Source organism: Physeter macrocephalus, chromosome 8, assembly GCF_002837175.3.
Source record: "Physeter macrocephalus isolate SW-GA chromosome 8, ASM283717v5, whole genome shotgun sequence".
Classification (NCBI taxonomy): Eukaryota; Metazoa; Chordata; class Mammalia; order Artiodactyla; family Physeteridae; genus Physeter; species Physeter macrocephalus.
In genome coordinates, this window is record NC_041221.1 from 66164917 (window position 1) to 66191314 (window position 26398).

Below are 26398 nucleotides of genomic sequence, written 5' to 3' on the forward strand. Positions count from 1 at the left end.
AAATAACCAGATTTTGTTAGGCTTATTTTAGGTCCTCTTTTTATATGACTATATTAAATATATAATATTTCAATGTCAGTAGCACTTCATAAAATATATTATCCTCCTGGTAATTCAAAAGTTTGTTACATAATTTTGTTATTTATTTTGGATTATCTCTAAAGAAGCTTACAAGTTATTGTTTTCTCCTTACTTAGATGAAGTCATTATAATATACAGTAAAACTTTGTTAAAATTCTCATTTCCAAAAGCAAATACAAAATGCTTTGATTTTGGACATTTTTCAAAGGGTATCTTGGTTTTTTTTTTTTTTTTGCCTTTATCCCTGTCTTTGGCATTATATGCTTTTTTGGGGCTACTTTTAATTTTAAAGGCATAAAAGCAGGCCTTTTAAGACTTGATACTGTGTGAGAAGAATGATATATTAGATCTTTTTGTCTTAAGGAATTTTTAGAGCACATTTATCTTAGTGATAAATTAGTGAAATAAGTGCAGTTAGCTTTAGAAATTGTTCTAAAAAATTTATTATTTATTTCTGGTATGGTAATTTGGATTAAGAACACAGGTAATTGTTTAGTCCTAACAGCATAACAATAGATAATAATTTTTGAGCACTTACTGTTACCCAAAAACTGGGTTTGCCTCTTGGTGGGTGTCGAGCCAAAAGGTAGAACCAAGTCAAAGACTGGGAGAAGGAAGGATTTATTACTTGCAACAAGTGAGAAGAGCACTGGGAATCTTTCCCAATGGAGTGTTTCCATGAACAGCAAAATTTGGGAAGTTTTAAGCTAAGGGTACATGCATATTCGTGAAGGTGCTTGGGTGTTTGACAGAGTCCTAGCTTTGGTTGATTGAAGTCGTGGGGGTCAGTGAAGGTCAACATCATCATCCCTTACGTTCCAGTTGATCTGGAGGTTGAGTGGCTAGGAGGTTTAAATTCTGCAGAACTGCTCAAGAAGTGCTTCATGCTAGTCTTTACTATTGAAACAGAACTGTGAGTTTTTACAACTAATTTGTTATCTTTGCTCTTGCTACTTCTCTTGCTTGATAACAGTTTGTTCTTTTGTTCCCTTAAGATCATTATTACCAAGTCCTGCTCAAGGTTAAGCATTGTGGCCAGGCTTAGATCACAGAATGACTTAGGCCAAAAATGGCTTCTCTTATGTCAAAGCCATGCCTGATTCTCTTTCTCTGGGGAACCCCTACCTTATATGCTTACATTACCATATGCATTATATTTTGCTAAGTACTTTACATTTATATCTCATTTAATTTTTAAACTGTCCTCAGAGGCATGATTGTCTTCTTTTTCTAGAGCAAAGAAATAACTTAATGTTAAATGACTTGCCTAGGATCTGGCAAGTGGCATGTCATAGGGCAAAGTTTGACCTTGGGCAGCTTGATGCCAGAGCTTGCTCTTTGAACTACCAGTGTGCTGCTTCCCAGGTGGATGTACAGAAGACCAACAATATTTCCTCACTGTGAAGCTGAGTGGTGTCTTATTTATTTTTGGAAACCAAATTGAATTTACCAACATTTTAACTTACTGCTCTTTCCCTTTCTCTTAGTGGAAATACACTGACTAGAGATTTATTCAGGCCTTTAAAATGGAAATGTTAAAGAACCTGTTCTTTGGCAGTAGTCAAACTGTAAACATTTGCTCAGTAAATTAATGGATGGAAAAAAAGTATTAAGGTTAATAGAGCATGTTAGAGTTTTCTGTAACATAAAGTACTGAGATTATTGAGGGAAAACTTGAAATGACACAGGTTCAAAAGTGAGAAAGATACCTAATTGTATTTAAAGCATATTTGTTTTACACTTTTTATGATAATACTGTTGGCTTCAATATTTAATTGTATGTGTGTGATTCAAAAACATTTTTGATACTTAAGTTGTGGAAATAGTTGAGTTCTGTAAAGAAAATAAAAAAGGCTTCTATCAGTCTAAAAGAATACTTAGACTGGGGCTCATGTCAGTCTGCATAAATTGAGGGACAGAATTTTATTAAGGCTTGAAAGCTTCTTAAGCATTAAATTTTCAAATTTAAAAATATCATGATATCACTTATATGTGGAATCTAAAAAAATGATACAAATGAACTTATTTACAAAACAGAAATAGACTCACAGACAGAGAAAGCAAACTTGTGGTGGGGGTAAATTAGGAGTTGGGGATTAACATACACACTACTGTATATAAAATAAGCAGCAGGGATTTACAGTATGGCACAGGGAATTATGTTCAATATCATGTAATAATCTATAATGGAAAAGAATCTGAAAAAATATGTATATAATCACTTTGCTATACACTAAAAACTAACACATTGTAAATTATACTTCAGTAGACAAATAAATTAAAAAATTTTTAAAAAGAAAGTAAAAATTGTGAAGAGGTAGCTTTGTGAATGGGAAAATCAGATCTTATTTATGTTTTTAAAATGAACTATTGAAAAATCTATTGAGCTGTAGTGAATTCATGTCATTTTAAGTACCAAGAAAGTCTTGAATAATGTAATAGAATTTTAAACAATAATGATTTAACTTTATAGTCCTTAATGGGTTAATGACTAAAGAAGCATTGATAGATACAGAAAATGTGACCATCTGAAAAACAACCAAAAAAACTTAAAAGTTTGCCACATTATCATTGGCCCATGACATAACTTAGGAAAATTTATAGTCACATGCTCTAGTGGAAGATAATGTTGACGTTTAGGTCAGCAGTTTTATCATTTCCCATTATAGCCTTTCTTCTACTTAATAGGTACATAGTTGATGGAGTTTGGGGAAATTTTTTCCCCCATCCACATCCTCAGTGATATTTCCTGGTTAACCTCCTACATAATAGTAATTTCCTCTTCCTGTGTTTCTTTTAGACTTTGCAGTGTAACATTTCCTTTGCCTGAAATAAGCAGGTCTAGAGAATAATGTATTGATAATGATATTTTGAATCAGGCTACCTTGGGAAATGTTATTTTCTTCTTCTTTATTATAATGGATTTTCACATGCAGAAATAACGCTTTTCTAAAACAGTTTCTCAGCCACAGTACTGTCGACAGTTTGGGGCCAGATGATTTTTTCATATTGGGGCTGCTGTTCATAGCAGCATATTTAGCAGCATCTGTGGCCTCTACCCACTAGATGCCAGTAGAACCTCCCACCTCCAGTTTAGAATCACTGATCTAAAGAATGACCATTTGGGAAACTATTGTATTAAGCTATCTTTTACCATGATCCACTACTTCTGATTCAGAAATCTGTTAGACTGTAGGCTTTAGGACCACACTCAAATTCCAGTGCCACTAGTCACTAATGACCATGGCCAAATAACTTCCCTGTGCCTAAGTTTCCTTGTTTTTTGAAATGAGGATACTAATAGCATCTTCCTAATGAGAGTATTATAAAGATTAAATGAGTTTACATATTGAGGTCAAACTGTCTGGATAGATGAGGTTAGCTATTTTTATTTTATCCCTTTCTTCCTCTCTCATCCATCCATCCTTTTACTGCACTGTAAAGTTCTAAAACCTTAAGTCTCTGTATACATGCATTACTTTAAATTCAGGACATTTTTAGTATAGTGAGTATTTGTTTATCTGTTCATTAATTCATTAAAAATATGTTAACCACATATGTCAAAGGCATGTCACCTTCAGCTTGATGATCTTTTGTAGTATTCTGCATTGTCACTTAAACTTAAGGATACATGATTTTGTCCCTGTCTTCTTCATTCTTAGTATATCTTTTTGGTCACCTTCTGAACATAGTGCAATCCTTTTTTTTTTTTTTTTTTTTTTTTGTAGTTGTGCAGTACAACTGTCTTGTGTCCTTTTTGTTTTGTAGCTGGAATAATTTCAAGTTTGAATTTTTTCCCTTTCTTAGGGTCCATATTATTTATACATAAAGGGAATAATATTTTCTTCTGCTAATTTTTATATGAAAATAACATTATTTACATATAACTCTTTTAATGTTTTCTTCCAAAGGCATAGATTAAACAAAAACTTTCATAGTTGAGAATGAGAATAATCAAACTTTCCTTTGACTCTGTTCTCTGAAATAGCAATTCATCGTCTAACTTAAAAGACATATTTTTATAATGCAGTTCTAAGAATTTCAGATGTGAATAAGTGTTTTCTGAGATTAAGCATTTTAAGAATTTTGAATTTTTTGATTTTTTTTTTTTTTAGATTTAAGGAAGTCACTAATGGGGAATATTTTACTTAAACTAGTTGAAGAATTCAAAAGAAGTTGACAAAGCAGCAGGGTTTTTAGGTATGATGGCTTGCTTTCCAGGTGAAATTACCTTATAATAAAGTCCTCTTGGTGTATCAGATATACTACACAGGTTTGGGTTGGACACTTAGTACCTCTCCATAGTTCTCTTCTATCTCAAGAATAGTATATATTATGATCAGCATTTGGAAATTTATTATTCTGTATAAATTTTCTAAGAAAATTTTCTAAGTCATTTTACAGCTTTTAAAACAGGCTAGTAGAATCAAGGTAACAGGTTGCAAAGAGTAGTATTTTGTTATAGTTTAAATATAGTTAAATAAAAGGCAGTTTAAAATTTTTAAATTGTGGATGTGTTGTTTTACCAGAATTATGTTTGGTTTAAACTGACCATTCCTAAGTGAGTATTTAATGTGACAGAATTTTATTTTCATCCTTTAAAATAGGATGCATCTTTTACTCCTAGGTCATATATTCTTATTTAGCATTTTACATTATTTTCTTTTATCTGTAAATTCTTAACCTAATATTTTAGTAGCTTTACTACAGTAAAAATTAGTTCTTAATTTTTTACGTCTTTCACAAGAAAAACGTCTTAGAAACATCTTTTGTGTGTATGTGTGTGGTAACAGCTTGATAAGGATATAATCACAGACCGTACAATTCACCCATTTAAAGTGTACAATTCAGTACTCTTTAGCATATCCATAGCGTTGTGCATCCATCATCACAGTTTTAGAACATTTCGTCACCTCCAGAAGAAACCATGTACTCTTCAGCAGTCCTTATTCACTCACCGCCGTCCCCAGCCTTTCTCTTGCTCTCCCCTTCCCCCCATTCTTTTTTCCTACTGAAAGTGTCTATTCTGAATTTGTTGGTGCTTAAGGAAAGCAGCTTTGCCCTATGTGCTCTGGATTTATGACACCAACTTATATTTGGCTGATTAGGAACGAGGCCACACTGCATTTCTCTTGGGTCTCTTCAGTTGATAAGTGGCACTTAACTGATTTCTTTCATGTAATCTTTAACAAGAATCTTTGCCCTATGTGCTCTGGATTTATGACACCAACTTATATTTGGCTGATTAGGAACGAGGCCACACTGCATTTCTCTTGGGTCTCTTCAGTTGATAAGTGGCACTTAACTGATTTCATAAGTTGCATCAGTTATGCCCCAAGAGATGGGCACCTCTGAAAAGATTTGTCAGATTCCTGTCCTGTTTTAAACAGAGTTTTTGGAAAACCTTGGGGAAAGATGGAAATTCACCATCAATCTGAGACTGTGTTTAAGTTTTTACAATATTAACTGGAAAAAACAAGATTCCAACATGGCACCCTGTAGACCTCCACAGATAATATCATTGACCAATGAGCATTGTGAGTTATTGCCATAGGCAGATATTCCTTGATGGGACCTCGAAGGCCAAAAAAAGGACGTTGCTGAATCCGTTACTGAAAAGAATAGGCACCAGGCCTCTCTAATTCCATGGCATTTCAGTGCCTTGAAAGCCTGACAAGTGTAAATTTGTCATGATACTTGTGGTCTTGAAGCAATGTTTGAACTCGTTCCAGTGGCATGAAAATTGCTTTCTGTTATCCCTGCAAATACTGCTGCCATGCTACCTACCAGTTGCAAACTCTGGAGTACTGATATGCTTAAGGAGAAGGCAAGATAAATCCTCATACAGACCAAACATAAGTGCTAGTGTTGTCTTCTCCATTAATGGGGGAAGGATTCCATGGTGCAAGTTTCAAAATCCATCCCTTCTCAACTGAAGTACTGCATCCTGGGTTTTGATTTCATACAGCTCTTGCCAAAAGAGGACCTTCCAATGGGAAATGCGATTGCTACATTGTTTTTTTAAAAATTAATTTATTTTTGGCTGCATTGGGTCTTCATTGCTGTGCGCAGGCCCTCCCTAGTTGCAGCGAGTGGGGGCCACTCTTCGTTGCGGTGCGCGGGCTTCTCATTGCGGTGGCCTCCCTTGTTGCAGAGCACAGGCTCTAGGCGTGCGGGCTTCAGCAGTTGTAGCACGCAGGCTCAGTAGTTGTGACTCGCGGGCTCCAGAGCACAGGCTCAGCAGTTGTGGCACACAGGCTTAGTTGCTCTGAGGCATGTGGGATCCTCCCGGACCAGGGCTCGAACCCATGTCCCCTGCATTGGCAGGTGGATTCTTAACCACTGCACCACCAGGGCAGCCCAATGATTGCTACATTGTTGAAAGCTGCACAGAATCCACACAAGTAATGCTTCATTTCACTAACATTTGCAATATGAGGCGATATATCTTGTTTTTAAACCATTAGGATTGGTGGCCTCTTTTCATGAGCTTCTGAGTTCATCATGTTGCTTAAGATCTTTCTTCATGAAGGAATTTTTTTTTTTAACCTGTAACACCATCTGGGCCTGGTATTTGGGGGGATGGTAGCTTTTTGATAAATTTCTCAATTTCTTCCATTGTTACTGGTCTGTTAGGTTCTCTCATCTAGAGTCCGTTTTGGTAACTGGGTTTCCCGTTGCCACTGGCGCCCGGCTCCACGCCTGGTAGCCCCCGCCTGCAGGTTGGTGAGCCTGCTAGCTAGCACTGGTGCAGGCGCAGACCTTAATCGACCTCAGAGCATGGGGTGGAGCGCCCGAGAGATTATTTCTTTATTACCAGGAATGTTCTCTAAATACTTTGACCAATGAGGCATAAAACTGCTTTATTTTAATTACATTCCAGCTACCTGTTTGCTTTCTAATATTCTAATGTTAATGAGTAGTAGTGGAACAGTATGAGGATAAATGTGGTTTTTGTATTTGCAGGCTAACAGGTGAAGAGGACAGAAGTTAAAGAATTATAGAACTACAGAATAAAAATGATAACAGTTGACATGGATACTGTGTAGCTGCCAGATTAATGCAGTACAGAAGGAGTTTCCTGAAGAAATGTTTGCTGAGCTATGAAGAGGCGAAATTAACTCTAGTTCATTGAGAGAAATTAACTCTAGTTCATTGAGAGAGAATGAGTATTCCAAAAAGGCAGAACAACCTGGGCAAAGGCTCTGTAGCTGGAGGGGTGAGGGCACCTTCAGGAAACTGAAAGAAGGCCAGTGTGGCAGCCATTAGAGCGAAGGGAGTAAGAATAATAAAGCTGGAGAGCTAGGCTGAGAATAGAGCATAAATCCTAGGAAAGTAAGGCCTTCAAGGGAGAGTCAGTTTTATTCTCTGAGATGAATCAGGCAGTTACTAGTTTTCATCTAGCAATACTGTTACGGATAATTGACTTATTGTAAATTTGCTGCTGCCCAACTTATCACATATTGAAAATGCTAGAATTCAGGTCTTTAATTTTTGATCTAGTGTTTGCTTGCATGTTTGCTGCCAGCATTCATTCTTGGCTTATTCATTCATTTATTTGTTCAATAAACATTATGAAATACAAATGCCTCCATAGTAGACCCTGGGTGCTTTAAAATGTAGGTTTTAATATTTTTCAGATACGGCAAGGCCAACAGATCAGGGACAATTGCCATTGAAAGTTTTTGTTACAGTTCCCAAGAGGAAGGAGCATACCACACCACACAGAACCACATGGGGAAACACCAGGGTTGGTCAAGAGATAGAGGGAGAGAGGGGGAAATGTGGGCAAGAGCCTTTATTGCGGTTTCTGTGGGAAGGGATGGGAAAGCAAGGGTAAGCCGGTTTAGGATTGGCAAGTTTGAGTAATTTTAGTAGGCTACAGGGTGTAGGGACTGTCATGAGTTGTCTGGTACCTGGCCCTAGGTTAGTTAGGAGAAGGCAGATAGTGGCATGGAGTGTAAGAGCTTGATAGTTGGAGTAAGAGCTCTGGATCAGTTAGTTTGTGTGTGAAATATGTGCTCAAAGGCAGCCATTTCCTATCTCTCAGAATTGGCTAACCCTAAGAGGGCCAGTCTTTCCAGGTTAAGCAAGGTCCCATCTATCAAAGCATCAGCATACAGAAAATAAAAAGGCATAATCAATACACTGAGTATTAGTTGTCTCTTGTTCTTAGCACCATGACTAACACATAGTAGGTGCACAGTAAGTTAATTGAATGAATTTAATAAATATTTACACTGTAATCGTGTGTTTTTTTTCTCCCACTTAAATAACATTTTTTTCTGAACATCTAAAGAATGTTTATGCCTGAAAAATTAAGCTAATTTGATCTCTCAATTTGTCAGTCCTAGTTGGAAGTAAAGCATACTTTTTGGTCAGTCTTTTAAAAAGTGCAGTTTTTGAGGTAAATAGATCATTCTTTAATTTTGTCATATTAACACACCATAAAAAGATGTTCACATTTAGCAGCCCTTTAAGAGGGGTGTTTTTATGTATACTCTGATTTGTAGTATTGTTGCAAATTAAGAGTTCTTCGAATGGGGCTACTTTAGGCATACTTTTAATCTGTTTATTAAAGTCAACATATAAATATATATATATATAATTTGGGTTTTCTGTAAGATCTACGGAAAACCTGAAGTTTTTGGCCAACCGTACATACACACACACGTGTGTGTGCACGTGTATAGTTATACATATATATATATTTATTTATTTATTTACTTATTTATTTAATACCTGACTGTTCAATACCCTTTGCAAAAAAAAAAAAGGGTGTGGAATGAATTTAGATTTACTACTTTGAAAAGGATGTGTCATTTAAATTTAAATTGGTCATTTGAGCATTAAATATAGTTTCATAAATTTAGAGAGGAGGGAGTGTGAGATTGTGGGATTTGGAATTGAATTTTTGTTCATACACTTGGGAAGTCACTTGGTTTCTTGGAATATCAGTTTATTGTAATGAATGATAAACAATTTATAGTGTTCTACAATGCTACAGTTAAAAAAATACATGCACAGGTTATACAAAGAGTATAGTTAAAGAAATTCCCAAGGCATTTAATAATAAACATTCAGTAAATGCTGACAATCTTTTTGCATCATTTGTTGTTTCCATGATAATGATGGTTAATTTTGGAATGAAAAGTCATTAGTGAACACATTTGTTTATACATATTATGTGCCATAATTTTTTTTAAAAGATGAGAGATTTTGAGACATTATTTCTGAAGTGAATTAGTTATGAATTACCTTTTGTTTTCAATAAAATAGATTAGAGCAATGGGTAATTTAAAACAACAGATTCCTATACATTGTGTAGGTATGATTTTCTAAATGGGTTTCTGTAAGTAGGTTGAGATGGCATTGGAAGTCAAGTTGCCACTGAAAAACTATGCTGTGTATGTGTGTCACACTCTTGTGTCCCCTCTGGAGAAGAGATAGGAGAAGCCAATCTGAGAGGACTGATGGAAAGCATTTTATTCTTTACTTTTTGTGTGTACTTGATAGGCAAGATGATGAAGCCTTGGCTGAGCTATTTCAGTGTGCCCTACAGTATTCTAGGTACAGAATCAGAGTGGCAGAAGGCCCCCTTAGTGATTATTCTGCCCTTTAGGTGAATGATCACTCCCTCCTCTTTTCCATCAAATACTTACTGAATGTCTGTGGAATGCTAAATAGTGAGATTACTGTGGGGAAAACGGACATAGTCCTTGCATAGTCTAGGGTTTTTGTTTTATGGTGTTTGCTCTTATTAGTGCTGTTTTTTTCTGTGAAGATTTAGCTTGAACTGATTTCTAACCTAGTTAGAACCTAGTATATATCCTAGTATTATCTGATTATATATCAATTTGTGGAAAGGGGCAGTGAGGTGTCAAGGGGGAAGTTGTTTAGAATATTTATTTTGCCAGAGTTGACCACACAATGAGTAATCCTCCTTGGGTATATTGAATGATGACTACTTCTCTTTCTCTCTGTTATTTAGGGACAATAGAAACACATAAAAGAGTACTCTGAGGATTCAGGACCTCAGCTGTTGAGGTTCTGCTCCTCATCTCCTTTTGAATATATGTTTTACTAATGGGATAGATACTTCTAGATTTGCAAAAGAATAATCTTTGGATTATTAACGTTTTCCTTTGCATCTAACCTAATGCAATTTGCAGTAATTATTGGTTCAAATCATTTCAGTCTAACTGGGGAAAAACCCCTGTATAATGCAGCTTTTAATGTTTTTATTTTTTTGATTAGGCTATGTACATGTATCTTTTGGTAACAGAAGCTGGAGGGTGTAGACAAGATGGTTTAGGAAGATGAACAGTTGGTGCCATAATTGCATGTTCACTGAGTAGTTTTGCGAAAAAAAGAGGTAAATTATTAATTCCTGGGCTTGGTGATTTTTTTTTTATTAAAGGGTTATAATCATTTATAAAACTTTCTTTTTAAAGCCAAACGTCAACTTGTTCTTCAGGCAGGTCCTTTGAAAACCCAGTGTCTCCCCCCACCCAAAAGTTCGGTAGTTTTGGAAGTATTTTGAAGTGTTTCTATCCTCTCACCTTAGAATTTGAATGGGAATAGTCCATTTTGGTTTTCATTTCCAATACAAATTCACTTTACCCTTGAAACATACAGCAGAACTAAAGTGTCCCTACCTTCCTTTCAAATATCAAGCCTGGGATACTGATACAAGAAACATTCAGCAATATTTTTGGAGTTTCTATCATGTGCCAGGGCACCATGCTGTGCATTCAGTTTACACATTATTATTCAGTGCAACCTGGCTTCTTAGAACAACAACTACTTATGTCTTCCATCTCCTGTCCTAGTTGCTTAGGAGAGTTCCTGAATGCTTGTGACTTTGGGACTACATTCTTAATGCTCTCCTCACATCTAGGACCAGCGCCCTGTCTACAAATTAGATAAGGGCTTCTGACAAACTTTTGATAATGTGGCAGTCATCTTATAGACCATGGGTAATGTTAACTAATCACCAACCATAGTATGGCATCAAGCTTCTTTTAAACAGATAACCCAAGAAAGCAATACTGTGAGTGAACTAAGATTGCTTTGAAGTTTCAGGACCTTAAACTGTTTAATGAGAATAAGAGAAGATTCTGACTGAGAATAAGGTATTGATTGGGTCTAGGCCCTGAAGCAATATAGAAAAATAATTTTTACAGAGTAGCTAGTTTCAACAAGGGGATAAAAACTAAGGAATAGAAAAAGTCCTTCGACTTTTTCTCTCATGAATCCTGTGTACTTTCTGATTTTTACTGTGTAGGTAAATATTTCATAGCTTGAGGAGCATCTTACTTTTTGGGATTCTTTTCCTTGGGCTTCTGCTTTTACTCTAAGAGTCTCAGAGAGAAAAAGACACAGTGTGATGGAGAGGAAAGCTAAATTTAGCTTGAGATGCATGCTCTACCTACTATTTGTGTGACACTGGACCACTTTTTCCTCTATGGGCCTCAGTTTTCTCATGTTTCAACAGTGAGGCATTTGAAACTAGTACCTGTGGGTCATTATTAGGATAAATTGGAGAATGTATATTTAATGCCTATTAAAGTGTAATGCATATGATTGCTCAATAAATTGTTACCAAACAGGTCTGGCTGCTCACCACTCAAAAATCAATACTCAAGAGGCAAGTGTTGGTAGAAATCGAAAACATTGCTTTTACCCAGAAAGCTGGCAATCTGGGGGGAAGGTGGCCTTGTGTCCCCAAACCAACTCTGAAGTTTCTGCTTGGCCATGAAAGTTTTTAAAGAGAAAAAGGGGAAGTAATCTCAGTTAATCATTGAGATTCGGGGTCAGAGTCATCACCATCTTTCCCTGCTTGCCAGCTTGTTGGCTTCGTGTGATCTTTCTTTAGATGCTATTTTGTTCACACAGTTTGCTCGTAAGATTACTGAAGGGGAAGCTGGGAAAGAGATCTGGTCATCTGTTAATTATTTATTCTTCATTTCTACTTCTTTGATCTATGGAAAGAACCAACAGGTTAGGCAGGGTATTGTGTGATCAAAAGATTTGAAAGGTGTGCTAGGGCTGGAGATGAGTAGAGCATGGGAGTGCCTGGTTTAAGGTTAGTGACAATATAGCTCTGCTAAAGTGACAAAAGGGGCCTCCTGCAGAGAGCACTTTCCTGCCAAAAGCTGCTTACAAAATGATTGAGTGTTACTCTATCAATCATTGCTACTATCTATCAAGTAATTCTGCTACCCCTGTTAATGTTACTACATCAGTCATTTTGACCAAGTGTGTGAAGGTACCATCTTAGGCTTTCCTGAGCCTTTCCCTCATTTACTCTGAGTCCTTCCCCTATTCAGTCTGTCCAAATGTGACCAATGCCACCATTTGAGGAAAGACTCTTATCTCCCTGCAGCTATTTCATGCACATCCCTTGGGCACACATGTGAGCACTTACTCATTATTCTTTTCATTATTGTTGTTGCCTCCATTTCACTTTTCAGGAATTGGCAGGTATTTCAACCCAGGAAGAAGCTTTTTTTGACTACTCTTTACAAAGTGGTTGTATAGAGTTGACCCTTAGTTTGTATTTGCTACTCTTAACATTCCTCAGTGATAGCCCTTAAACCCCCTTATCTATTATAGGCCAGAGAAAAAATGTTTGGAATTCAGTCTGTAGGTTGAAGGGAAACTGGAGAAAGAGGGTAGAGTTGGAGGTAGTTAAAGGTACAGTTTTATTGGCTCATGATATCATTTGCTCTCCTTTGATATTTATTTATCTCTCAGTTTTTCATTTGTCAAAACTCTTTCCAGTTTCTATGTCTAAAAGTGATTTCTGCCTCCTTTTTTGACTGAATCATGCATCTTTTATCTTGGATTACTTGTCTATTTCTACTTTCTGTATTTTACCTCCTGGGCTTTTTAGAAGTTAGGCCCATGTGTTGAGATATAGTGAAGGGCTTAAAGGTCCAGGCTCTGGAGCCACACTGGGTAGATGTGAATTCTCTCTCTTAAAATTCACTGTGTGACCTTGAGCAAAGTACTTAACCTATCTCTGTCTCTTTCCTTATCTATAAAATGGAACTAAACTGTTGGATTATTTTGTATGTTGAGTGAGCTAATACGTTTAAAATACTTAGAGCAATGCCTGGGAAGTAGTATATGCTCAGTAAATAAATTTTGCCTGTGATGATGATAATGTTGTACACATTTTTTTCCCCCTGTTTAACACTAAACATAGGATACTTACTTAAAGAATACCTTACATGGTCAGAAAGGATATTGTTAAAATGAGTATCTCAATTGAACATTTATTCTCTTTCAGGGTATCTTGAGCTGCTTGAGATCAGGGACCAGGATTTTGTTTATCTTTAGTATCCTTATAGTCTAGCACAATGCCTGACACATAGTAGGTTCTCAGTAATGTTATTGAATTGGATACATTTGATGGAGGTGAGATAACCAATGCACTATGCTCCTGTTGGTCTTTGATACTTCTGAACACCCTATTACTCTTGTCAGAAACTTCCCACGTTTAATCTATCACCAAAGCTGTTAACTAGACCTATAAATGTATCTCAGATCCATAGCCTCCATTTCCACTTCCACCATCTTTATATAAGCTATCTTATTCTTCTTCCTGGACTACTGCTTTAGTCTCCTAAACTGATTTCATATCTCCTCCAAGTCATATTTCACAGAGAAGAAGACAGAACCATTTTTTAAAAACCAAAAATGATCTTTTCCCTCTCCTACTTGAGAACTCTTCAGTGGCTTCCATGGAGTAACTTTTCCTACAGGGTCTGCCAAAATTTTGGCTTACTTCTTGAGTCTTATCTCATCCTACTCAGTCATTCTGCACCAGTCTTGCTGGCTAGTCTCTCTGTGTTTGGACTATGCTAAGCTTCTTTGACAAGAATTTTGACAAATTCTGTAAATTGGCATGCTTTTCAGTACCTTCAAAGCACTCTCTCTTTTTTTTATTGAACTATAGTTAATTTACAATATTGTGTTAGTTTCAGGTATACAGCTTCAAATTCTTTTCCATTATAGGTTATTACAGGATATTGAATATAGTTCCTTGTGCTATATAGTAAATCCTTCTTATTTATCTATTTTACATATAGTGGTGTATCTATTTAATCCCATACTCCTAATTTATCCCTCAACCCCCCTCTTTCCCCTTTGGTATTCATAAGTTTGTTTTCTGTGTCTTTGAGACTGTTTGTTTTGTAAATAAGTTCATTTTAATCATTTTTTAGATTCCACATGTAAGTGGTATCTTTATAATATTTGTCTTTGTCTGACTTACTTCACTTAGTATGATAATCTCTAGGTCCATCCATGTTGCTTTTTTGACTTACTTCACTCTGTATGACAGTCTCTAGATCCATCCACATCACTACAAATAACTCAACTTTGTTTCTTTTTATGGCTGAGTAATATTCCATTGTATATATGTGCCACATTTTCTTTATCCATTCATCTGTTGATGTACACTTAGATTGCTTCCATGTCTTGGCTACTGTGAATAGTTCTGTTATGAACATTGGGGTGCATGTATCTTTTCAAATTAGAGTTTTCATCTTTTCCCAGGAGTGGGATTGCTGAATCATATGGTAGCTCTATTTTTAGTTTTTGTTTTGTTTTGTTTTTGTTTTTTTGTGGTATGCGGGCCTCTCACTGTTGTGGCCTCTCCCGTTGTGGAGCACAGGCTCCGGACGCACAGGCTCAGTGGCCATGGCTCACGGGCCCAGCCGCTCCGCGGCATGCGGGATCTTCCCAGACCGGGCACGAACCCGTGTCCCCTGCATTGGCAGGCAGATTCTCAACCACTGCGTCACCAGGGAAGCCCAGTTTTGTTTTGTTTTGTTTTGTTTTTGTTTTTTTGTATTTTTAGTTTTTTAAGGAACATCCATACTGTTCTCAACAGTGCGTGTACCAATATACATTCCCACCAACAGTGTAAGAGGGTTCCCTGTTCTCCATTCAAAGTACTCTTTGTTTTTCCTTTGTAAAACTGGTCCTGATTGTAAATCAAACAAGTGTTTGTCTAGATTTTGTTTTTTACCCACAAATACTTATATTTGTATTTGAAAATAAAAGGACTTAAAAACTGTTATTTATTAATTTACATAGAGTAAATTTGACTTTTTTGGGGGGGTATACACTACTGTAAATTTTCACACATGTAGATTTGTGAAAACATCACTACAATTAGAATACAAGGAACAATTTTATCACCTGAGGAAACTCCCTTTTGCTATATGCTTTAGGAAAGTCATCCTCCCCTTGACCCTTAAACTCCTGACAACCACTGATCTGTTCTCTTTCACTATAATGTTGTCTTTTTGAGAATGTCATATAAATGGAATCAGGCAGTATATATCCTTTTGAAACATAATGTCTTTTAAATCCATCCAAGCTATTGTGTATGTTACTAGAATGTTCTTATTTATTGCTGAGTAGTATTCCATTGTATGGATGTACCACTTCAGCCATTGAAGGACATTTGGGTATCTAGCACATTTTTTTTTTGGCGGGGGGCCACACTGGGGCATGTAGGATCTTAGTTCCCCGACTAGGAATTGAACCTGCACCCCCTGCATTGGAAGGTGGAGTCTTAACCACTGGACCACCAGGGAAGTCCCTCTAGTACATTTTAATGACTTTCTCAGTAAGTTCCATGAGCATGACAGCCTGGACTTGTTAGCATGTGTCCTTTCTCTGTCTTTCCATCTCTTATTCTGTCTCTACGTGTGTGTATACAGACATTACACACATGCACCAACACACACACACCAACCATACATGGTGCTTTATTTTTGAACCATTTGCGTAAATTGCATCAATCATGGCCTTTTACTCCTAAATACTTGAGCTTTTAGTCATCATGTCTTTGTAGTCTCTTTTACACTGTAATGTCATTTCCTGAGTCTTTCTCACTTATGAGTAACGTTTTTGAAAAATACAATTCTACTCTGTCTCCTTCTTTCCCTTTCTTCCTCCCTTACTTTCTCCCAGAATGTTCCTCATTTGGGGTTTGTCTGATATTTCCTCATGATTAGATCCAGGTTAATCATCCCTGGTTGGAATATTACATAAGCGATGTGTTCTTCTTGAAATATCACATCTAGCAGTATGTGGTGTCTACCTGCTTCTCATTAATCATGTCAATTCTGGTCAAGATGTTTTCCGATTTCTCTGCTGTGTGATACTTTTTTTTTTGTTTTTCCTGGCAACTGTTAAACAATCTGTATTGAGTTACTGCTCCTCATTAAAATTTTCCCCTACATTGAGCAAAATGATAATATTTTTTATTGTTACTGGACTAATTTTTATTGTAAACTCCGTTTCAAGTTTTGATTCTTTTGATTTTAGGATCTATAAGTAATTTTTAAGATCCATAATAAAATCAGTAACAGCTGTTATAAACCATTCTTTAGATGTAAACCCATCTTGATTGGTTTAAACATAGATGCTATATGTCTAAATAATGCAGATGGCATATATGTAAAAAATGGTAATAGAACAGTTTTCCTCTTATTTTTGTATTTTTGTACTTGTGATGGAATTGCTGAATGGAAAGGAAATAGATATGTGTTGAAACTTAAGGCATGAGATTATTTAGAGATACAGGTAGTACAAAAGAAGGTTTAGCAATAAGAATGAGAGAGAAATAATTTATTGAGCCAATCTCCTGGAAAGAAAACGGAGGATGCCTACTTAGGAGGCTTAGTGTTCAGAAATAGTTCTAATGAATATTAGTAGGAATGAGAAAAGGGATATGAGGAACCATTTTGATGTATTTTTCCAGAGCAAATTCAAAATGTCACAGTTCAGTTGGGGAGAATTATTGTGCATTGGAGATATATGAAGATTTTATTAAACATGTTATAGAACTTAAAGCTCATGAGAGGATTTAAAATTACCTAAATAATACAGATTACTGTAAAATGAAAGTATTTAAAGCACAGGGAAATATACCCTCCGGTAAGTGCAGGGAAGCTGGGAAACTTGAGTTCTTATCTAAACCTTGAGTGGGCAGTTTTGCCACTAATTAGTGATGTGCTCATAGCAAGAAAGATGAAGAGGTCTCTGGATTCTTTCCCTGCATCAACTTTTTTCATGTTTTGATTTCTGCAGTCTTCTTTAGTAGTGATCACTTGTCTCTAAGAGCAGCAACTCCTAGATGAACAGATCTTTACTTCAAGATCTAGTAAGAATAAGTATTTTTGTCTGCTTTGGATATTTTTAGAACAGAGGACAAAATTAATTAATGAATGTTCTGATCTTGTTACCTTGTAGTTTACCCTCTTTAAATTTTATTTTGATTTCGATGGACCAATTTCTCTGACTTTTTCTAGACTGTAGGAGAGTAAAAAGTTTTCCTTGACTCTCTTAGGGTCCCTGGCTGGGTCTGAAAATTAAACTGAGAAAGAGAAGACAACAGGATTAAAGCATACAAATTTAATGTACATTTTACATGTCATGGGAGTCTTCATAAGGAAATGAAGACTCAAAGAAACTGTTAAACCTGTGTGTTTTTACACTGGGTTTGATGTAGAATGGCAAGTCATGGAAAGATATGATAGGGTAAAGGGTATAAGGTAAGTATAATAAACCAGGGGAAATTTTACAAGTCCCATTTGTTTGGATTCTTCTGAGTCCTCTTGTCTTTGGAGATAAGGATTCCTCGCATTATAGGGAGGGCACTTCTCACTTGAGGGTTTAATGACTTCTTTCAGGGGTCAAGGGCAGGGAGTATGGGGGTGTGGCTAGGGGTGGGAGAGGTCAGAGAGAGAACTTCCTGCTCATGCTGTATGCTCAAACTCCTTCAGCTTGAAGTATTCAGTATGCCAAGGTGCTATATTTTGGGGTACCGTGTCCTGAACCCCATCATCTTTAAGTTGTATGACACAGTTGGAAAAAATCTGAGACATACCTCATTATGCTTTGTATGTTATTGAAAATATGAAACAAAATGAACTTGAAAAACCTAGCTCTTGTTTCATCTTTACCTCTAATTTATGTCATTTCTGTGTCATTTGGTTTTTTGGTTGTTGTTTTCTAATTTCTGTGTTTAAAAAATAGCAGCAACAATAGCCAGCCACAAAGGATAGCTGTGAGATTTGTAAGTCATTTTGATAAAGATCTGTTATCTGGTATGCACCTCTGATTTTTTATTGTAATTGAAAGAAAGTGCTGGGTATTATACAAAATATTAATATGGAAATAATTTATATTATTATCTGAAGTAGTTGATGTGAAATAAAGCTGCTTTAATATCAAAAAGGAGTTATAGTATACAATTATATATATTATTACTGATATTTTAAGTACATTGTCAGGGTATTCGTAATATTAATAAATGTCAGAATTAGAAAGTCTAAACAGTCAGGTTTTTGGAAAATTAATGACTAAACAATGTATAATATATACAACTTATAGTCAACTCTTTAAATCCTTACTTTAAAATATTACATTATGCACAGATACGTTTTTATTGTAAAAAATTCAGGTTAATTCAGATGTATATATGGTCAAAAGTCATTAAAGGGCTTCTTTCACTCTCCTCAACTTTTTTTGTCAAAGATAACCTTTGTCAGTAACTTGGTATGCAACCTGATATCATTCTACAACTCAAGGCATATACCTTCATATATTAAGGTACTAATTGGTCATATTCAATACTTTATATGCACCAATTTTTTTTTAATTAAAAAAGAAGAGCACAGAAGAACAGCATCTGTCAAGTTCATTGTCCTAAATTACTTGTTTTTGCTACCTGTTTTTTTGTAAGGAAGAAAGCAAAATTGAAGTCTCTACTGTATATTCAAAACAATACAAATATAAATATTCTATGCATTTAAAAAATTCACAAAAGTTACATTACTCTATTTACATCTTATTTCAACTTGCTTTTTCCATTCGATAGCTATTTGGAGTTTGTTCGTTCGGAATATTTAAAATTTTCATGTTTAAAAAATACTTTCAAAATGAAATATTTAGGTTTGTGCATTAGGAAAACTCAAGTTGACTGCATTCTGAAAAAATAAGTTCCTGAGATTTCCTTTTAACAATACTTTTGAAACACAGATAACATTATTTCCTGTCTCTCAGTTTCCTGTATCCATGGCAACCTCTGTTTTACACACTGAGTGTGGAGGAACCAATGTGAAGAGTGGTGTTTCCTGAGCAAATTGTGACTAAAAAAAAAAAAAAGAGGTGGAGGGGTGGAGGTCAACAGTGCCACAAAAGAAATGGAGTTTAGAAATGTCGCTCTTCAGATATAGGAAGAAAACCTTTACTTGAATCAGCTGAGTGTTAATAATATGAATTTCCTGTTCTTGGTAAGATTATTTATTTAAATATGAACTTTTAGCTGAAACAAAAAATAATTTGGTTTGTAAAAACCTGTAGTTTAAAGGGAGTTTAATTGTTCTGTAATGAATGTGTATAATTCCTAAATTATAATGTTGTTTAATTGATATTAGACTTTAAGTTGATAAAGGGGCATATTATATCCAAAGATCTTTATCCCTGCATCATCATTTGTCACTTTAGTTATAGTCAGTTGTAATATTTAAGTTAGCAAACATTTTATTTTGCAGTTCATTAAATTTGAATTATCACTTTTCAAACAGTGGGTTAACAGTGGGTGGAGGTGCTAATAATTCTAGAACGTATTTCAGCCTTACTGTTTTATGCTATCACCATAGTATGATTCATGATATTTAGTATTATGACTGATCCTTATAAAATAAAATAGAGTATAGAATTTCTAGTATTATAAAACTTTCATTTAAAGAACTTTTTGATGATTTAAAGTTTTACCTTTTCTTTTTATAGCCAATTTTGATATGAACAGAAAAACCAAGAACAGGGCTATGTGTGGAGTACGTTTTTCTTTGCCTTGCCTACGACTGTTTCTACTTGTTACCTGTTATCTTGTGTTATCATTCCATAAAGAGATACTTGGATGTTCATCTGTTTGCCAGCTCTGCACTGGGAGACAAATTAACTGCTGTAACTTAGGCCTTTCAAGCATTCCTAAGAATTTTCCTGAAAGTACAGTTTTTCTATATCTGACTGGAAATAATATATCTCATATAAATGAAAGTGAATTAACTGGACTTCATTCTCTTGTAGCGTTGTATTTAGATAATTCTAGCATTGTGTATGTATATCCAAAAGCTTTTGTTCATTTGAGGCAGCTATATTTTCTATATCTGAATAATAATTTTATAAAACGCTTGGATCCTGGAATATTTGAGGGACTTTCCAATCTTCGTAATTTATATTTACAGTCTAATCAAGTATCTTTTGTTCCAAGAGGAGTATTTCATGATCTAGTTTCAGTTCAGTACTTAAATCTACAAAGAAATCGCCTCAGTGTCCTCGGGAGTGGTACGTTTGTTGGTATGATTGCTCTTCGGATACTTGATTTATCAAACAATAAAATTTTGAGGATATCAGACTCAGGCTTTCAACACCTTGGAAACCTGGATTGTTTGTATCTAGAAGGTAATAATTTAACAAAAGTACCATCAAATGCTTTTGAAGTTCTTAAGAGTCTTAAAAGACTTTCTTTGTCTGATAACCATATTGAAGCAATACAGCCCTTTGCATTTAAAGGACTTGTCAACTTGGAGTATCTCCTTCTGAAAAATTCAAGAATTAAAAATGTTACTAGGGATGGGTTTAGTGGAATTAATAATCTTAAACATTTGATCTTAAGTCATAATGATTTAGAAAAATTAAATTCTGACACATTTAGCTTGTTAAAGAATTTAATTTATCTTAAGTTAGATAGAAACAGAATAATCAGCATTGATAATGATACATTTGAAAACATGGGAGCATCTTTGAAGATTCTTAACCTGTCATTTAATAATCTTACAGACTTACATCCAAGGGTCCTTAAGCCATTGTCTTCATTGACTCATCTTCAGGCAAATTCTAATCCTTGGGAATGTAACTGCAAACTATTGGGTCTTCGCGACTGGTTAGCATCTTCAGCCATTACTCTAAACGTCTATTGTCAGAATCCCCCATCCATGCGTGGCAGAGCATTGCATTATATTAAATGGACTGACTTTACAAATTGCGTTACATCTTCAACAAATGTATCCAGAGCTTGGGCTATAAAATCTCTTCATATTCATCACAAGACCACTGCATTAATGATGGCCTGGCATAAAATAACCACAAATGGGAAACATTTGGAAAACACTGAGAGTGTTACTTTCTGGGAACGAATTCGTACTTCACCTGCCAGTAGATTTTTTCAAGAGAATACCTTTGGTAATCCATTAGAGACTACTGCAGTGTTACCTGTGCAAATACAGCTTACTTCTCCTGTTAACTTGAACTTGGAAAAAAACAGTGCTCTACCAATTGATGCTGCTTCGGTGTCAGGGAAAACATCTCTAATTTGTACACAAGAAGTTGAAAAGTTGAATGAGGCTTTTGACATTTTGCTAGCTTTTTTTATTTTAGCTTGTGTTTTAATCGTTTTTTTGATCTACAAAGTTGTTCAGTTTAAACAAAAACTAAAGGCACCAGAAAACTCAGGGGAAAATAGACTTGAATACTACAGCTTTTATCAGTCAGCAAGGTATAATGTAACAGCTTCAATCTGTAACACTTCCCCAAATTCTCTAGAATGCCCTGGTTTGGAGCAGATTCGACTTCATAAACAAATTGTTCCTGAAAGTGAGGCACAGGTCATTCTCTTTGAACATTCTGCTTTATAATTCAACTGAATATTGACTATAAGAAAACCTCAGTGTCATGGACATGAATAAAACTGAAGCATTCTTATAGAATTATAGACTTTATTTGGATATATAATGAATTATATGAGCTTAGCATTAATAAATATGTTTTTAATAATTTGTGAATACTGTATTCATTCAGCAAATATTTTCTTTGATAAACACTGTATTAAGTAATTAATAATAACTAATGTTTCTGTGTACCAAGCACTATGCTAAATACTTCATATATAACATTTAATCCTTAAAAAGCCTTATAAGGTAGTACTATCTACATTTTACAGGTAAGGAAACTTAGGCAGAATGAGTTTAAGAAACTGTCCCAAATTCTCACAGCTTGTGACACTTCTTAGGTCTGTCTGATTCCAGAGCCCGTGCTTTTAATTTTATACTATACTGCTGCCTGGGTGCTAGGGTTATAATTGTGAATAGCATGGACATGGTTCCTGTTCTCAGTAGAGCTTGAAATGTAGAAGAGGACACACATGGTTATTGTACAGTATGGTAAATACTGCACTTGAAGGTAGTGTCTTGTATAACATACGTGGAGGTGAGAGATAGCTTTATGAGAAAAGTGACATTGAAACTGGATTGCAAAGGATAAGTAGAAATTAGCCCAGCAAAAGAGAGCTGATTAGTAGGTAGAGGGTTGAAGAAATAGAATACTGCTTTTCAGGAACTAAAATTCAGTCCAACTGGAGTTGTGGGTGGTATTATGAGATTTGCAGCTAGAGAGAGAAATCAGACGATGAAGGATGTTGTAATTTCATGTTTTTCCCTAGGGCAGCAGGGAGCCATGGAAGGATTTTAAGCATTGTTAAGGGAACCAAATGCTGCTGTTTGGCTACACAGTCAAGGATTCTTTTTTTTAAATAAATTTATTTATTTATTTGTGGCTGCACTGGGTCTTCGTTGCTGCATGCGGGCTTTCTCTAGTTGTGGTGAGCGGGGGCTACTCTTCATTGTGGTGCACAGGCTGCTCATTGCTGTGGCTTCTCTTGTTGCAGAGCACAGGCTCTAGGCACGTGGGCTTCAGTAGTTGTGGCTTGTGGGCTCTAGAGTGCAGGCTCAGTAGTTGTGGCGCACGGGCTTAGTTGCTCCGTGGCATGTGGGATCTTCCCGGACCAGGGCTCGAACCCATGTCCCATGCATTGGCAGGCGGATTCTTAACCACTGATCCACCAGGGAAGTCCCAAGGATTCTTTTAAACATTTAGCATTTGGCAAATACAAACTGGAAGTGCACTCTTTCTGGGAGGAACAAGACTAGAAACAGGATTAATCTGAATCTCCCATGGAGTAATCACTGATTCATGGGAGAGATGCTGGAGCCCTGGACTGGCGTGGTGACAGAGAGGATGGATGGATTCTAGAGCTACTTTGGAAGGTGCCTTGGTGATTGGCAGAGGCATGGCAGGTGAGGGAGAAATCAGATGTTAGGTTTTTGGAAAATATTTGCCCTTAGACTACAGGCAACATTTTAGAAAACTCTTGTTTATTTATAAACCACATACAGAAGTAAATACACCTGTTTTAATCACTACTTAGGTCAAGAAATAGAACATTCAAACATAACATATATGTGGACATTTCTTGAACTTAAGAATTATAGAAATAACCAAGTGTTTAAGCTTTAAGGTGGACGGGGACCCACATGTAATAAGGGCATTTTCACTCCATTTTCTTACCCACACCACAACAAAAACAGTAAAATTCGCCATATTTGTTTTTAAGCGTTGCCAAAATGGGAAAAGAAAGCCTGGAAACCTTTTACAAGGTTCTGAAAATGAGCTTTGATGTTAGGTCTTCCTACCAAGTTGGTCCCTCATGCACTTCCCCACATCCTGTTGTACTTCTTGTTCTTCCTTGTTAGAAGGATCCCACTCCTTGCTTGTCTTCTGTTACTGGGCCAGACTGGAAAACGTATGCATGGACTTGTAATATGTTGTGCTGCTCTGGACTAAGAGGAAAGAGAACGGGGTACGTGAAACCAAAGAGAAGGTCGTTCTGTTTACCGGTTAGACTTTGTTTTTATGCATCACCTACTGAATAGTAACTTAATTTTTTTTTTCCTGAGAAGGCCCATTTTGTTTCTCATTAAAACTTTTATTTTTCTTTTCTGTTATTGGACTTACTGATAAGGCCTTAGGTGAGTGGGGAGGGATATGCATCAGTTGTCTCAAATTATTATCCAGTTTGTTGATGATTTCACAGTTATGGAGCAATATTAACAAGATGATGGGCCCATGGTTTTCAGTATTATACTATCTCAAGTATAGTTTTTGAAAAGTGCCCTCTATCTCTAGTCATCACTCTACTGAAGCTGGTAGGCTCTTGTGGCTGCATACTTTAATGTGAGAAGCCCTGTGGGTTAAAAGATACATATGGTGAAAGCAGCATGAATGAAAGGAATGGATAGTTTGTGTTCTGCTGGTCCAAATGTGCCCTGTTTCATTGTTCCTGACTCTTGAGACATCATGTGACATAGAGGGCACTATGTTTTAGTGGGAAGTAGTTTTTTGATTGTCAATAGTGTGTAATTGTAATATACAATACTTTCCTTTTATCTCCATGTCTTCCCGTATGTCTTGAGTTTCCAGTACCTGAGCATAAACCCTTGCCTGTTCTTAGTTTGGATATTGGCTTTGGAAAATCTAACTTTTTGCCAGATACCTTCTCTGATTCTCTTCCTAGTCTTAATTCTGTTCTTAATACATAAGTTCACATTTTCTTTTGTTTGAGGTCCCATGGAGCAAAAATTTTTATGTTCTAGTTCAGTTTCCTCATGTTTTGGCTTTCAGAACCCCTTTTCTTAAATCATCTGCTTCTCATCTATGAAAGCCTCCTAAGGCATTGTCTTCTAGAATGGAGACCTGTGAGATAAAAGAAGAAAATATGTATTGGTCTCTACCCCTGGTTCTTGGCACAGAGCTCCTGAAACCCTTGTAATTTCCTAAGTGATAAGAGCATTAGGAGCATCTTTTGTTCTGACAAGGCAGCTCTGGGGTAGGCTCCTAGTTTGAGGTCACCAGAGAGACTGAGCCATGATTAGAGGCTTGGAATTTTCAGCTCCAAGCCCCATCTTCCACAGAGGGGAGATGAGCTGGAAATGGAGTTAATAATTGAGTATGTATGTAAGGAATTCTCCATAAATCCCAATAGTAGGGTGTTCAAGGAGCTTCCAGATGGGGGAACACATCCACATCAGAAGGGTGATATGCCCCAACTCCACAGGGACCAAAGCACCTGTGCTCAGGACACTCCCAGACCTTGCCCTCTGTAGCTCTTCATTTGGCTATTCATCTGTATTCTTTATCATATATTTTAGTAAACTGGTAAACATGTTTCCCTGAATTGTGTGATTTCTCTGGCAAATCAGTTGAACCTAGGGAGGAGTCATTGGAACCTTTGGCATCTGAGGGACTTCGGGGGTGGCTCAGTCTTGTGGGTCTGAGACCTTAACCTGTGGGATCTGACACTATCTCCAGGGAGATAGTGTTAGAATTGAGTTAAATTGTAGGTCATCCAGCGGGTGTCACAGAGAATGGCATGTTGGGAAAATCTTCCACACATTTGGTGACCAGAAGTAAAGTGTGCTGTGAGTAAAGAAGACTCACAGAAGAGAAACATAGTAGGGAAGAACAGGGTTTCTCTCTACTCGGGAAGGAAAAATCTGAGTTTTTTTCCATTAAGGACCATACCCTCCTGGAGTTTATTCCTATTGTAAATACAACTAACCAGGTAAATTCAGGCCATAGCATTCTTAGCAGATGGAATCCCTCCATGAAAGTCCTAAGACTAAGAAAGTGTTCGTCAAAAAGAAGGCTGGTATAGCTGGAGAGTCGTATGAAAAGTTAGGTGAGGTAAGAGAGAGGTAGGCAGCAACCAGGTCAGATGGGGCTGAGTAAACCATGATTAGGAGTTTGGATTTTTATGTGTAATGGGAAGTTACTGAAAGGTTAAACCCTTACTTACTTTATTTATTTATTAAAAAATTTTTAACATCTTTATTGGAGTATAATTGCTTTACAATGTTGTGATAGTTTCTGCTGTATAACAGAGTGAATCAGCTATACGTATACATATATCCCCATATCCCCTCCCTCTTGCGTCTCCCTCCCTCCCCCCCTCCCTATCCCTCCACCCCCCCCCCATCTCTATCCCTCCCCTCTAGGTGGACACAAAGCACCGAGCTGATCTCCCTGTGCTATGCGGCTACTTCCCAGTAGCTATCCATTTTACATTTGGTAGTGTATATGTGTCAATGCCACTGTCTCACTTTGTCCCAGCTTACCCTTTCCCCTCCCGGTGTCCTCAAGTCCATTCTCTACGTCTGCATCTTTATTCCTGTCCTGCCCCTAGGTTCTTCAGAACCATTTTTTTTTTTTTTTTAGATTCCATATATATGTGTTAGCATGCATAAACCCTTACTTTAAAGCAAGGGAGACATGATCATATTTTGCAAAAGAGCACTGTGTAGAGAAAGAATTAGAAGAAACAAAGAGTGGAAGGGTCCCCCTGTGGGAAGTTATGCAGTAGTTCAAAGTAGAGACAGAATTGACTTGC

The 26398-nt window shown here is 36.4% G+C and overlaps 2 protein-coding genes and 1 pseudogene across 3 annotated transcripts in view; 2 read left to right on the plus strand and 1 right to left on the minus strand.

Moving 5' to 3' along the window:
* Positions 1 to 26398, plus strand: part of IPO11 (importin 11) — a 215249-nt gene that overhangs the window by 142016 nt on the left and 46835 nt on the right. The window lies entirely within an intron of this gene.
* LOC102976526 (mitochondrial nicotinamide adenine dinucleotide transporter SLC25A51-like) lies at positions 5405 to 6602 on the minus strand (annotated as a pseudogene).
* Positions 19113 to 21834, plus strand: LRRC70 (leucine rich repeat containing 70). Of its 2 annotated transcripts, XM_055086583.1 has the most exons (3): positions 19113 to 19406; positions 19906 to 20580; positions 20959 to 21834. In XM_055086583.1, exons 2-3 carry the CDS (start codon positions 19917 to 19919, stop codon positions 21810 to 21812), a joined length of 1518 nt encoding a protein of 505 aa, XP_054942558.1. In that variant the 5' UTR covers positions 19113 to 19406; positions 19906 to 19916; the 3' UTR covers positions 21813 to 21834. The 2 variants fall into 2 exon arrangements, with proteins under 2 accessions (XP_054942558.1, XP_007130479.1); XM_007130417.4 differs by having other exon boundaries at positions 19906 to 21834.

Excerpts from the sequence above, each read along its gene's own strand:
- LRRC70 (XM_007130417.4), top strand. The coding sequence starts at position 19,917 with ATGAACAGAAAAACCAAGAACAGGGCTATGTGTGGAGTACGTTTTTCT.